The sequence below is a fragment of the Typopeltis vanoorti genome, chromosome 15 (assembly GCF_054136105.1).
Source record: "Typopeltis vanoorti isolate ZY-2024b chromosome 15, IOZ_Tvanoo_1.0, whole genome shotgun sequence".
In the NCBI taxonomy this organism is placed as follows: Eukaryota; Metazoa; Arthropoda; class Arachnida; order Uropygi; family Thelyphonidae; genus Typopeltis; species Typopeltis vanoorti.
In genome coordinates this window covers 34,781,940-34,796,032 of record NC_143563.1, presented here as the reverse complement: position 1 = coordinate 34,796,032, position 14,093 = coordinate 34,781,940, and the positions used below count along the sequence as shown (strand labels likewise).

Sequence of the window (14,093 nt, the reverse complement as noted above, 5' to 3'; positions counted from 1 at the left end):
GCAGTGGTTAATTGTATTTACTTCGAATGTTCTCCAGGGAAGTTCAAAATCTTTCTGTCCCTTTCATAATGCGTTCGTAATCAGGGACTGTTGATAATGACTTTATATACATATCAAAATTCGTTTTATATTATCACTGTCATCCGAGCTAGTTTTCTGTTACCAATAAAAGTTTCGCATATACTTCACACATGAAAAAAAGCTTAAACAAGTTCATGTGGGGCTATAGTAACTCGCTGGCAGTGGTAAACAACACGCCCTCCCTAAGAGCCACTATACTGCAGAGGCAATAAAAACAAGTACTTTTATTATGCCAGTGAATAAGGTATGAGCAGTCTGTGTAATATATTTCTCAACAAATAGTGCAATTAGAGACAACTGGGATAAAAACAGACTAATTAATGAATCACATGTCCCCTCATACAGAAACTATGCTGTATAGACTGAAACAAAACCATATGTTGCATGGGCAAACATAGTATCTAACTAAAAACTATTGTTATTAATTAGATGTATGTGAGTTCGATTTCCCAAGGCAGCAATAAAATTCAACCGAACGTGTTAAAATTCGTAAAAGTGTTAAAACTAAGTAATATATATATATATATATATATATATATTAAATGTTATGGCAGTTTCACATATGGAATTCGGTTGAAGAGAGTTAGCATTTCAACTCAATTGTCAGCTATGCTTTTATCTTTCGGTTGCACGATCTTTTGTTAATACCGCACCAATCATATGCACGTTTTAATAAACAGACTGCCTTTGCTGTCTGTTTCGCGTTAGGCTTAATTACCGTAAAAGGAGAAAAGTCACAAAAGTGAAAAATGTTCCTGGTCCGGGGATTCCCTTATTCAGGTAATATTCACTAATTTCATGTTATCAGTCTGTGGTGTACCAGTATTGGTAAGTGGTGATATTATTTGATCTATTCCACGTTAAAAAATTTAACCCTGAGATGAATAAGTGGTTGATAAAAAATAAAAAAAAAAATCCTGCGAACAATCAGAAGAAGCAGAAACAGACTAAAAAAAAAGGACAGTATTTCATATTTTACCAGAACAGACCGTATCGTCTTCAGAACCAAACGATAAGAGGCAAAAAATGTAATATATGCATTTGATTTTTGCAATATTCGCTGTGTATGTTTTGTATTGAATATAAATACAATAAATATAATAATAATATATCTCTATTACGATTTTTTTCGAGGGGGCCGTGAAATATTTTAATTTTTGCAAAGGGGGCCCTGACATCCAGAAGTTTGGGAAGCACTGCCCTAAAGTCTCACAAAAAGTTTGGTGAATCTCAGTTGCAGACTTTTCTTGCAACACAAAAAAAACTTCATGGTTGCCTGCACCTCTGTGTCTTCGAATTTCATCAAAACCTCTGAAGTCTTCTAATATATTCTAAAAGAAAAAGAACAAATTATTACAATTTGATGAAACATGGAGATTAAAGGATTTTAAGATATGTTCTTACTTGTGGTTGTATCATTTGCTTTAATATTGTTTTTATTCTAGGTTAATCAGAACTTTTTAGCCTTAAAACTTAACTACTAATACCTACCCTACTGTTGAACAGAAGCCTTACCGATAGCATAAACAGTCGATTAACACATATTTTGTATGGTATGTATGTATTATCTACTCTATACTATAAAATGATAAGCTGAAATTGAAACGGATGTGACGTTGGCTTGAAACAGATGTAGGCTGTAACGTTTTTGTCAAGTTATTTGAAACGTTTTGAAACTCAGGGCTACCCTGAGTGTCGAGCCTTCAAAATTCAAGGAGAACCGGTCTACTAGTCCGGAACATGGGGGGGGGGGGGGGGGGGGGGGTCAGGGAGGCGGAGCCCCCTAGTATACTATATTCTTACAATAAAGTAAGCTAGAGAAAGGAAAATGTTATTAAAGAAAATCATATAATGAAGTGAAAATACATTTAGAGTACTGTTTATCGATACCATAAGTTTATATCGTCTGTTGACAAGATGAATTGTATGTCTGCAGTACCCAGTATTGTCTTATATGATACAAAACACTGTAGATGTTATATTTATTACTAACACTAGCTATCAAAAATGAAAAGATAATGTGAGAAAGAAATTATTCATATTTATTTACGGGTTAGCGATTTATGCATAATAACGAAGCAACAGCAACATGATTGCTTTATGGTAGCCTAGTGCAATCGATACGATTGCAAATGTGTGTGTTCACGGGGCCGGTTTGCCTGTTCTGAGGGAGGAAAAACCCAAGTTTCTGGATGAAAAAACCATCTACCTCCATATGAGGCCAGCTAACTCACCTTTAATCAAAAGAGACTAGATAAAAGTTTCTCACGTCACGGACGGGAATTGAACTCAGGTCTTTCTGACCAAAGGGCTTCGTCTACACCGACTGAGCTACGGAAGCCCTATTTTATGCTAATTAATTAACTTAACTAATTAATAACAGCTAATTTTATGCAGTTATGATTTAACATTGCATATTTATATTTGTTTACATTTCTCTCAACTGCAAATGGTCATGTAAGTATTTGTGTTTGTAAATTTGATAAATTTTAACTCTTTATAATAGATTTGTGCATATTTTATGGTGGTAAATGATAAAATAGACTAGTATCTACATATATTTTATGCATTCATGACATACCTAACTTTTTCTTAATTTTTTTTCGATATTTCAAGCCTTCAGGGTTAGTCTGAGAGTTTTTTTTTAAATTGTCATAAATCTCCAAAAAAATTTTTTTCCCAATATATTTATTCAAAAAAAAAAAAAAAGTGTATAAGTTGAACCATGCAGTTCAAACCTGCGTTCTTAAAGGGTCAACTGTATTTTTAATTTGTTTTGTGGCTACTACATCTCTTCTCTCAGTAAGAACTTACTGTTTACAAGCTATGTTACTTTTTAAAACTTACACGAGCTAATAGTTAATACATTAAGTAAAAAGAAAATATTACATACTTCAGTAATTCATAATTCTTTTCATTTAGCCTCATGGTGTTCTCTCTCCAAAATTTTTCTGAATTATGAACTGGACTCCATTCTAAACGACCAGACTTTAATTCTGTAGAGTACTCATCAAATGAACTGAAATAATATACAAATATCAGTTTAATATAACTCTGTGTATGATAATTTTCAGAATAAAGTACATAACAAATATGTTATGTACTTTATATCTTCAAAATTATATCTTTGTATCTTCAAAATTGTATTAAGAAGTTAATACAATTTTGAAGCTACAAAGTTACATCATATTGGTAGAGTATATTTCTTAAAATCAAAGCCAACTTTTTTTTTTTTTTTTTAAAATTTCTGTTTCAAATTTCAGATTGCATTAAATTTGTGATCTTATAAATAATCCATTATTAGAACAAACTTTTGTAAACACTTACAAATTTATCTGTGCTTTCTCTGGGCATCTGCTGATTTACTTGCTAAGCTTTGATGTGCTTTCTTCATTTCAGAATGCCTATTTAATTTCTTGTGTTCATCATGAAATTCAGATTTTTCTATCCTTGCAAAATAATCTCACAACATGCTGCCTTCTTCACTGAATCAATCAATATTTTCTTCATAGTTTGTCACTGACTCCAAATTCTGGGTTTAATTTTCAAACTTTATTTTTTCCTCTAATAATATTTATACATTTGAGTACTGTTTGTCTCCAAAAGCTGTTCTACTTTCTTTTTAAAACTTTTTTACATATTTTTTCAATATCATACTCATTTTTATTCTGCTCAAAACTAAATGATCATTACTTCATATTTCAAATCCCCTTTATACTCATGTCATGAATGAACATGAAGATATCACTCATCAACTATAACACAGTCAATGAGACTTTCATTTTTGTGTCTTCTCGCCATGTAAATTTATGTACATCTTTATGTTAGAATATAGTGTTAATAATGATTAGTCCATGTCCTGAAGAGAAATCCAGCAGGTACTTAATGCTATTGTTAGCTTTTGCACTTTTTGCCAAATTTTTCCAAAATATATGTCTGGTATTTCTTATACTACTGCTGAGATCTGCAACAAGGACCAACTTTTTCTTCATATCAGCTGCCTTCTCTAATGACCTGAAAAATTCCTTTTCAGGTCATTAGAGATTTTAACTCTAAACCATTTTAGAGTTAAATGTGCCAAATAACTCTCACTGTCCATTTCACTCTACTTCATAGTCCCTGCCATTCAAGAAGATTACCTTCGTGTTTAGTTGTGAATATTATAGACACTCCTTCCATTCCCTGATAATTACAGATTGAGTACAGCATCCTGTAGTTATTATTTAGAAGAATCTCACCTGTTTTTGTCTTCATTTCAGTAACAATGTCAATGTGATACTTCTCTGATTCTTCTGCCAGTTTCAACTTTTTTTCCATCACTTCTAATGTTGATGGTACCAATCTTGAATTCTTATGTCAAGTTTCAGTTTGTTCTAGTAACTGACTTCAAATTTGTCCCATTTCCCTAATAAAAGAGCATGGACTTTTAAATCAGGTCAATTCCAGCTAGCATGACATTTCATCTTGTTGTACCATCACTGTCTTTTGGTTTATACCAGACCAAATATGTGGTTTAGCTGACCAAATACAATTTGGTCAGCTAATGACATATTTCTAGCCCATCCTCATTTAAGTAGATACCTACTTACAGGATGCATTACTTCCAGTTGTCTTTGACTCATAAGTGATTTCACTATACTGTAATATATTATTTTTATTATCATCATCAATGTAGGGTGGAGGGAACATATGTTACCATCAATCATCAATGAGAAAATAAAAAAGGAAATCTTTTTTTTTTTAAATTATTATACAGGTATCTCCATGAAGTCCAGAGACTCATCGTGGGAGACCCATACATATTCTTCACATAAACATCATATTAGCCTGGAAAAGAAATGTCAATCAATTTTTTATATGTTCATTTTGCCTAATTGTGCATAGCTGACAATGCAGGCTTTTTTTGTTTGCTTGTTTTGTTTTTCTGTTCATGTTCAAGATTATATTTATGAAACATGTTATAAACAAATTGCTTGCATCCCGGTCTTTAAGAATTCTGTCTCTCTTTAAACAACATTTTGTTTATTCATAATCCTATTTACAAATCAATTCACAGAATGCATACACTTTCTACACTCTTAGAGTTTTTCTTTATAGGAAGCAAAAAGCTTTACACATATCTTTAAATTTATAATAAGACAGTACAAGAAACATATAATTCTAAAACCACTGTTACATGCAGTACTCAACCTGCTTTCTCAGAATCACTCATTGCAAATCAAAGAAGTAAGGTTCTAGACATACAGGGTTGGAGGGCAACAAATCCATGAGACTAAGGCTCAATATATGCTGCTTCTTAATCCTATAGCTCAATATAGAGCTATAGGATTAAGAAGCAGCAGCAGTTATGAAACAAATTACATTCTTACTAACCTCTGTCTAACTTGCAACTAAAGCAATAATATGTGAACTCTATAGACTTTATCCAAGTGGAAGCAAGCAAAATTTGCATGTGAAGTATTTTCATGACTAAGCTACTTGTTTATAGTAGCCGATGACTTTATATCAATTGCCTTCTTCTTCTTCTCTCTTCCATCATCTATGTGGATGATGATGAGGCCGAATGAACTCTTTCCTCTGTCTGTCCTGGGAGAGTCCGAACAATTTTGTCCAGTTTGGTGTCGCTTGTTGTGATTTGGTTTTCAGGTCCTCTTTTATTTTGTCTATCCATCTAATTTTGGATCTTTTACCTTCCATCGTTGTATTTAGGGCTTTAGATTGTAGTCTTTCTGTTCCGATTCTGGTCACATGGCCAAACAATCAATTGCTTTAGTATCTCATAATGCAAAGCACACTTCCTTTTAAAAGTGCATAATACTGTGCATTAAGGGAGTAGTGAAAAATGTATTTGTTACACTTGCATAAAGGATTAAAGAAGAATATAATTTCTTTTTGCAAGTACAATTTACTTTCTAACAAGTTAAAAAACTTTCTACAACTACTTATATACGAGAAATATATGCTTTCTATATTAATTCATCCTTAGCATCTTCCTGGATCTGGATAGCGACATCTCCTCAGTGCATAGTAATATACACTTTCAATAGTGAGCTTTGCACTATGGGATACTCAAGTAACTGATGTGAAGTCATCAGCTTCTATGTACAAGTAGTCTAGAGGTGAAGATATTTCACAAGCAAAATTTGTTTACTTAAACTTGGATAAAGGATTAAACAAGAATATAATTTCTTAGTATGTATAATTTAGAGTTAAGTTATATATATATATATATATTTAATAAACAAATAAATATACACAATAAAAAATACTTTCTGCAGACTTTAATGTTTCGAAAAAAAGTATTATTTGTGAAAATATTCTATACTACTGAGCATTCTTATTGTCCCCCCCCCCCCCGTATATAAAGAAATAAAACAAAAAACAGCAACTCATATTTATGTCATCAAAAAATTTAATAACCAAAACATAATAGCAATATCTTTTTATAAAATAATTAAAAGAATTTCTGCTATCTGTTATTTTATAAACAAAGATTCAGAAGGAAAATGAGAATGTAGTGGTCGGAATGATCAAATTATTGAGTAATGGCCCAGTTCTGGGATGCTTAAGGGTCAAAGCTGAATAACTGAGAGGAGACCTCCACACAGCCTTTAAAGGAATGTGGAGAACTGACCAGGGCTTCTGACCTAATGTCCAATCCTCACCTTCTCGTGATGCACCCTGTTGGGTATCTACTTGGATACTGAATGACCGAGGATGGGCTGGCAATTTAGGATTTGGCTGACCAAATTGTATTCTTATAGGTTAAACCAAAATAAAAAATGATGGTACAACATGACAAAATTTCATGCCGGCTGGGGCGTCGCCCGGTTAAACAAGGCCCCCATTGTTTTCGCCAGGGAAAAAGGGCAAACAGCGAAAACTCAGCTACTGGAACAAATCTGGATAAGGAATTAGATAAGTACCAGATCGACATAATAGGGGTGACTGGAACAAAAAAGACAAAAACTGGTGAGATCTTTCTGAGCAATAAATACAAAATATTATATTCAGGCAATGACAATCAAGGAAAAGAAGGAGTAGCCATAGTATTTAACACAAAACACGATGCTAATCTTCTTGAATGTCAGGCTGTCTCAAGTAGAGTGATGTGGGCAAATATGAGAATGGGGAACTGGACAATGAGACTTATTTGTGTCTATGGTCCCACAGAAAGTTCTACTAAGGTAGAAGTGGAGGAATTTTTTGAAGCTTTAGAAAAAGCAACTGACACAATGAAAAAGGAAAAGTTGGTCCTTGTTGGGGATCTAAATAGCAGAGTAGGAAATGATTGTGAGACATACAAAAATATTTTGGGAAAATTTGGAGAAAAGAGCAAAGCTAATAATAATGGCAAATATCTGTTGGATTTCTGCTCAGGACATGGACTGGTTATTACTAACACCATGTTCCAACATAAAAATGTGCACAAATTCACATGGAGAGAAGAGGCTAGGAATAAGAAAAGTCTCATTGACTATGTTATTGTTGATAGTGATGTTTTCTCCCTGGTGCAGGACACCAAAGTGTACAGAGGATTTGAAATTGGAAGTGATCACTATCTAGTCTTGAGCAAGATAAAATTGAATTTCATATTGAAAAGAATAACATGTAAGAAAGTTTTAAAGCGAATAAAAGTTGAGCAGCTCTCAGATGTGAACTGTAGACTAAAATATACAAAGATTATTGAAGAAAAATGAAAAAGTTTGAGAACAGGAATCAAACCTTGGAGATTCAGTGGCAATCTCTGAAGAAAACATTGATTGATTCTGCCAGAGAGGCATGTGGTGAGGTTGTCTGTACAGATAAAAAAATCAGAACTCCCTGGTGGACACAGGAAGTTAAAGAGGCAGTGAGGGAAAAGAAAAAAGCATATCAAAAGTTCATGTCAAATAACTCAGCTTATGCTCTTAGAGAATATAGAGACAAATGCAAGAATGTTAAACACTGTGTAAAACTAGCTAAACAAAAGTCATGGGAGTATTTGGCAAGAACATAGAAAATAAATATCAAGAAGGTGGCAAAATATTCTGGAGGTTGTTGAAGCTTAGGAGGAGGAGGAAAGAGGGCTGTAAAAGGAGTTAGAGATGATACAGGTGGCATGAAAACGGAAGAAAAAGATATCCTTGAAGTATGGAGTAATTACTTTGAAAAACTTCTAAATGAAACAAGCAGTGAGGACAGCATAGTGGTAAAAAACACTGACCAGGCATGCAGTCAGGAATACATATCCATACTTGAAGTAGAAAAAGCCATCAAAGGCTTGAAATGTGGAAAGGCAGCAGGAGTAGATGATATTCGACCAGAAATGCTGAAGTATGGTGGTATAAAAGTCTTACAGTGGCCACTGCATAGTTCAGAAGGCCTGGACAGAGGGACGAATTCCTGATGATTGGAGTAGAGCTCTCATAGTACCCATATATAAAAAGGGAAATAAAACTGAATGTGAGAATTACAGAGGTATTTCCCTACTGAGTGTTCCCGGCAAGATCTATGCAAGTATACTTGTGAATCGGTTGAGAAGAATTGTGGAAGAAAAGCTTGGTGAAGAACAAGCTGGATTCAGGCCAAATAGAGGCTGTCAGGATCAGATCTTCACTTTACGACAAATAGTCGAGAAAGCATGGGAATATAACAAAGATCTGTATTTAAGTTTTGTCGATTTGGAAAAGGCATATGACAAGGTGCCAAGAGAAAAGCTATTCAATACGCTGCAGTAATATGGTGTCAATGGGGCATTATATCAAGCAATACTTAGTCTTTATTTGAGTTGTAAGTCAGCAGTTAGAATTGAAGGAAGTACAGGAAGATGGTTTAATGTTAAATCTGGCGTGAGACAAGGATGTACATTATCCCCTCTGCTATTCATTATCTATATGGATCACATTATGAAGGAAAGTGGTATAAAACATGATATCAAAATTGGAGATGTTAATGTCAGCTCTTTGCTTTATGCGGATGATGTTATACTTCTAAATAAATCCGCTACAAGTCTGCAAGATTCTCTGACTAAATTGAATAGCTGTTGTAATAGATATGGTATGAAGGTCAGCAATAAAAAGACAAAGACAATGAAAATAGGCAGAATCATTGAAAATATCAACTGTGTTGTGAATGGAGAACCTGTGGAACAAGTAAAACATTTCAGCTATTTAGGCACGATTTTTACTGAAGATGGTAAATTAAATATAGAAATAGACAACAGAATCAGCAAAGCTGGTATGGTGGGAAGTCAATTGAATAAATTCATATGGAATAAGAGAGAAATTAGTCGGAATACTAAATTAGCTGTATACAAGACAGTGTTCAAACCAGTTTTAACTTATGGATCTGAGAGGTGGGTCAGAAGTAAAACATTTGACCAAAGACTAGAGACCACAGATATGAGAGTCCTGAGAAAGATTACAGGCGTGAACAGATGGCATCAATGGCAATATCATATTAAAAACGAGGATATTAGGAAAGAACTTGACATTGTCAGCATCCAGGAATGCGTTAGCAGAGCTAATCTCAGGTGGAATGGTCACTTAAACAGAAGGGCGAGGAAAGATTAGCAAAACAAGTGTTCTCTGCCAGGTTGGCAGGAAAACGACCCAGAGGAAGACCAAGATATAGGTGGATTGATACGGTACAAAGTGCCTTAGACAATAGAAATATAAGATCTGATAATGTTGGAGTCTTGACAAGTAACAGACTGATTTGGAGGAAAATTGTAGATAGGAAATTAATAATGATGTAATTTTTTTCATGTAGTACTATCATATCCTGTACACTCCTTGAGGGTACATAGCAGGAATTTGATGATGATGATGATGATGGTTGTTGTTTAACATCATTTTTTTTATTAAAAAACTAATATTGAATTATTTCCAAGGCAACCTTCTGGAAAATGTGAAATTTGCCATTCTTGCCAGTAAAATGAACAGAATTGAGTAAAATATCTTGTTCCATTGCACTCATTTCAAAAATAAAAGTTTGCTAATATTTCTAGTAAATAAATTTATTATTTATTTATTACTGGAAATTGTTAGGATCTAACGTCAGATTTGTAAGTGGTCTCAGAGTTAATATTCTCCTGGTTTACAGTTAATACATCAAATGCTCTACCATTAAGAGATTGAAAGATACATAGGGTAACTGCAAGATGAAGCGCCTAGTGGATCTTGATCCATTTCAGCTGGCAGAAAGTTAAAAGCAATATCTCAGTGATCTAATATAATATTTTGAAACAGTAATACTTCCATTGTGAAAATACCTAGTTATGATGCACTCACGAAGGAAATGTGATGCTGGCAAACAAAAGCAAAATTAGTGTTAAAAAAATGTTTATAATTTTGCATAAAACAATTTCATAGTATAGAACAACCTGAAGGAGAGAAACATGTGGCTGATATTGTCAATTTAACATGAAACTAACAAATGCAATAAACATTAATGTTAGAAAGGATAAATACCGTGAGATATTTGTACAAGGATTCATAAAAGTGGTTAAGCCATCTCCTTGAAAAGTGGTTTGAAGATTAATATATATATAAGATACAAATAGTTGGTGGAAATGATTTGTAAGAAAGTGTAGACCAGGTTTGTTAATTATAAAAAAATAAGATCCAAGTTGCACATTCAAATTTAAAGCAATTTCTAGATGTTTTAAATAGCTGTATAGGAAACTAAGCAAGGAGATACAGGATTAGCAGATAAACCTATAGTCAATGAATTCGCAAGATATTCTGAAGTTCTTCACTTTCTCAAACATTCCACTTCAATAAAACTGGTCTATTCCAGTTTCACCAAACAAAAACTGCTAGGAGACAAGGCATCAAATCATCTGAAGCCGATTTTTTTTTCTTTTCAAGATTGGTTTGTGAATTATTGTAAAACAGAACAATATCTTCAGATTTAAAAAAAAAAAACCCTTCTTTTGTCAATAATGCATCAGTTGATAGCTTAGACCTTGAGTATTCATCAAGATTTAAAAAGAAAAATTGTACCACCTGAACAAAACTTTACTGATTCAACCAGTGGATTAGCATGTCACCACTAACTTGAAGATGAAGCACCATAAATGATGCATATTCCAATGTTTCATGGCAACCAATAGAGAAAGCAAGTTATTAAACAATTTTGGGAGGGGTTATAGCATCTGAGATGCTGCAGATAACACTGGTAAAGCATGAGAGAATGTGAATCAGACATATGTTTTAGGCTAAGTGTTGGTTTAAGAAGCTCATCTAAGATCATAAATATAGGTTTAATAGTTCCAATATTTTGTGTCTGTTACAGAGACATCTTCTGGGATACAATATAAAAATCATAATCACATACAAAAACACACTAACAATAAGTGGAAGATGATAGCCTAAAGTCCTAAGTGGGACACCTGCTATGAGTGTTGGTAGCTAGCTTTGACTGTTGAGCAAGATGTCTAAGAATTATCGTTTCCCAAATCTTGGGAATCACACGATCATATTTATTTAGATTTAGTTGGTATTTTAAATCTGCTGCAGGTTCCAAAAAAAAAGTCTTTCAAGTTTGGTCTTCAAGCTGGATGTTAGCAGATCCCCCAGTATGTCCACAGTTCAACAGGTGCAAGAAAAAGAGACCTTGCACACACACCTAAAACGGGGGGGGGGGGGGGGGGGGGGGGTTGATTCTTAGGAAAGTGGATGAGGGCAACCAATTTCATATAGGTTTGAAAGTTGTGCAGAGATTTCTTTAAAGTTCTGGCCATTTTTTCTAACAAGCCTAGAATATAGGGAATAGTAATAATATTACTAGAATCTGTATGCTGGGGGGGGGGGGGGGTATATGCAGTGATGGGAGAAAAGCCTGGTTGGAACAGCAGCTGGAGGATCTGTTAACATGGGTTTTTATGGTAGCATATTGTTGAGGAAAGAGATGGGAAAGTCTGTATATCTACCCTTGTGGGTAGGTGCCTATAGAGTGAGAAAGAAAGAATACCACTGGGAAGATGTGTGATTAGTGTGTCTAGAAAAGTTGCCATCTTCATCATCAAATTTCTGACATGTGCCCTCAGGGGATGTACAGGATCTTATGATAGTACTACATGAAAAGTTACATCATTAATAACCCTTATAACAATTTTCCTCCAGATTAGCCTGTTATCTGTCAACCTGTCATCCTGGCAAAGAACACCTGTTTAGCTAATCTTTGATCACCCATTCTGTTTAAGTGGTCATACCACCTGAGATTAAGCTCTGCTAACACATTCCTAAATGCTTCCTGAAGAAAAGCCATTCTACAGTTATTTTTTTTTTATATATAGTGAACTGGATTCTAAGGTGCTAGATGTTGTGGTGGAGAAAGAAAGAGTCTAATGAGTATAATGTATTGTGATGACAGCTCATAAACATGGAAAAAACAACAAAAGTCTTGAATAAATTGTATCCCCTCATTTTCAGGATGGGATTTTTTTTTTTTTTAAAGCAAAGAGCATGTGTGGCATTTTTTATCCCCCCCTCTTAATTTTTTAATAGAGCATGAAATGAGAAAAATGGTATCTAGTCTTGTCTTCTTAAAGGGAAGGAGAATCCGGAGACATAAAAGCCTTAAATATATGGAATAGTAATAATATTACTAATATATAAAACCACTCAAGTAAAATAAGGAAATTATTTTACCTCAAATCTTGTACACTTGCTTGCAAGGTTTCATTCAGAAATGTAATATCATCAATAATATCAGGATCTTCATGTTTTCGACCCTGAATAATATCAAGCTGCTTCAAGACTTTACATGATACCATAGCAATTGCATTGTCTCTACTGATTTCTGGACTCTCTGGTTTCTCTATTAAATTCTAGCATAAAATATTAAAAGTTATTATATTTCTTAATATTTAAACTATTAACAAGTGAATTCACTCAATATAAACCACAATATAATTTTTATGCATCATAAAGTCTCAACCAAATAAATGCCATACTAAAGGACAATTACTAAAACAAATATTTTATTAAGTTTTAAAAGAGGTATACCGTGAGTGGACATATCGATACAAAATTAATAACGGAAAAAACTCACGTACAAAGATTATTTAATAGTATAATTTTCGCCTGTGTGTCACAGGCATCTTCAGTACGTAGTAAGCTCAAATTAAACAATAACTGACAATTCCAAAAAGCGCCACCTAAGTAGCTGGTGTAAGGTAACTAAAAAGGTCAATAAATTTCCTATAAAAAAATAAAAAATTAATACAATAAAAAGTTAGGAAAGATTAGCTGATTTGTAAAGTACTATCTCCCATAAAGGGGATAGACGTAAGCCGTCGGATCTGTTTAAGTTAGGAGAATGAAGTAGAGTTTCACATGTTTCTTTATAAAGGCATTCCATAAGGAACTGACTTTTGTGAAGAACTTTTGTCTTTCTCCAATGAACTCTATGTCTAGTGAAGATGGCATGTTCTGCAAATCCAGACTTTTCAGGTTTAAAGTATTCAATATAAGATTGGTGTTCTTCTAGGCGAATAGAGGCAGATCTTCCCATTTGTCTGAAATAAGATAATCCACAAGAGCACAGAATCTGGTAGACACCTGGATGATTAAGATGTGGAATTATACTATTAAATAATCTTTGTAAAATCTCCTAAGGACAAGCTTCCACATCTTAATCATCCAGGTGTCTACAAGATTCCGTCTACAAGAGCACAGAATCTGGTAGACACCTGGATGATTAAGACGTGGAATTATACCATTAAATAATCTTTGTAAAATCTCCTAAGGACAAGCTTCCACATCTTAATCATCCAGGTGTCTACAAGATTCCATGCTCCTGTGGATTATCTTGTCCTTATCACAAAAGTCATTCCATAAGGAACTGACTTTTGTGAAGAACTTTTGTCTTTCTCCAATGAACTCTATGTCTAGTGAAGATGGCATGTTCTGCAAGTCCAGACTTTTCAGGTTTAAAATATTCAATATAAGATTAGTGTTCTTTCTATACGAAACTTATTGACCTTTTTAGTTATCTTACACCAGCTACTTAGGTGCCGCTTT

The 14,093-nt window shown here is 33.8% G+C and overlaps 1 protein-coding gene across 1 annotated transcript in view; it reads right to left on the bottom strand.

Annotated features, from left to right (window-relative positions):
* The window catches only part of VhaSFD (V-type proton ATPase subunit VhaSFD), a 130,790-nt gene that overhangs the window by 45,231 nt on the left and 71,466 nt on the right, over positions 1-14,093 (bottom strand). Inside the window, exons 9-10 of the mRNA XM_090405842.1 lie at positions 12,720-12,898; positions 2,975-3,100 (exon numbers count right to left, since the gene is read on the bottom strand). Of these exons, the coding sequence (XP_090261968.1) occupies positions 2,975-3,100; positions 12,720-12,898 (305 nt within the window). The remainder of the gene's footprint in view (positions 1-2,974; positions 3,101-12,719; positions 12,899-14,093) is intronic.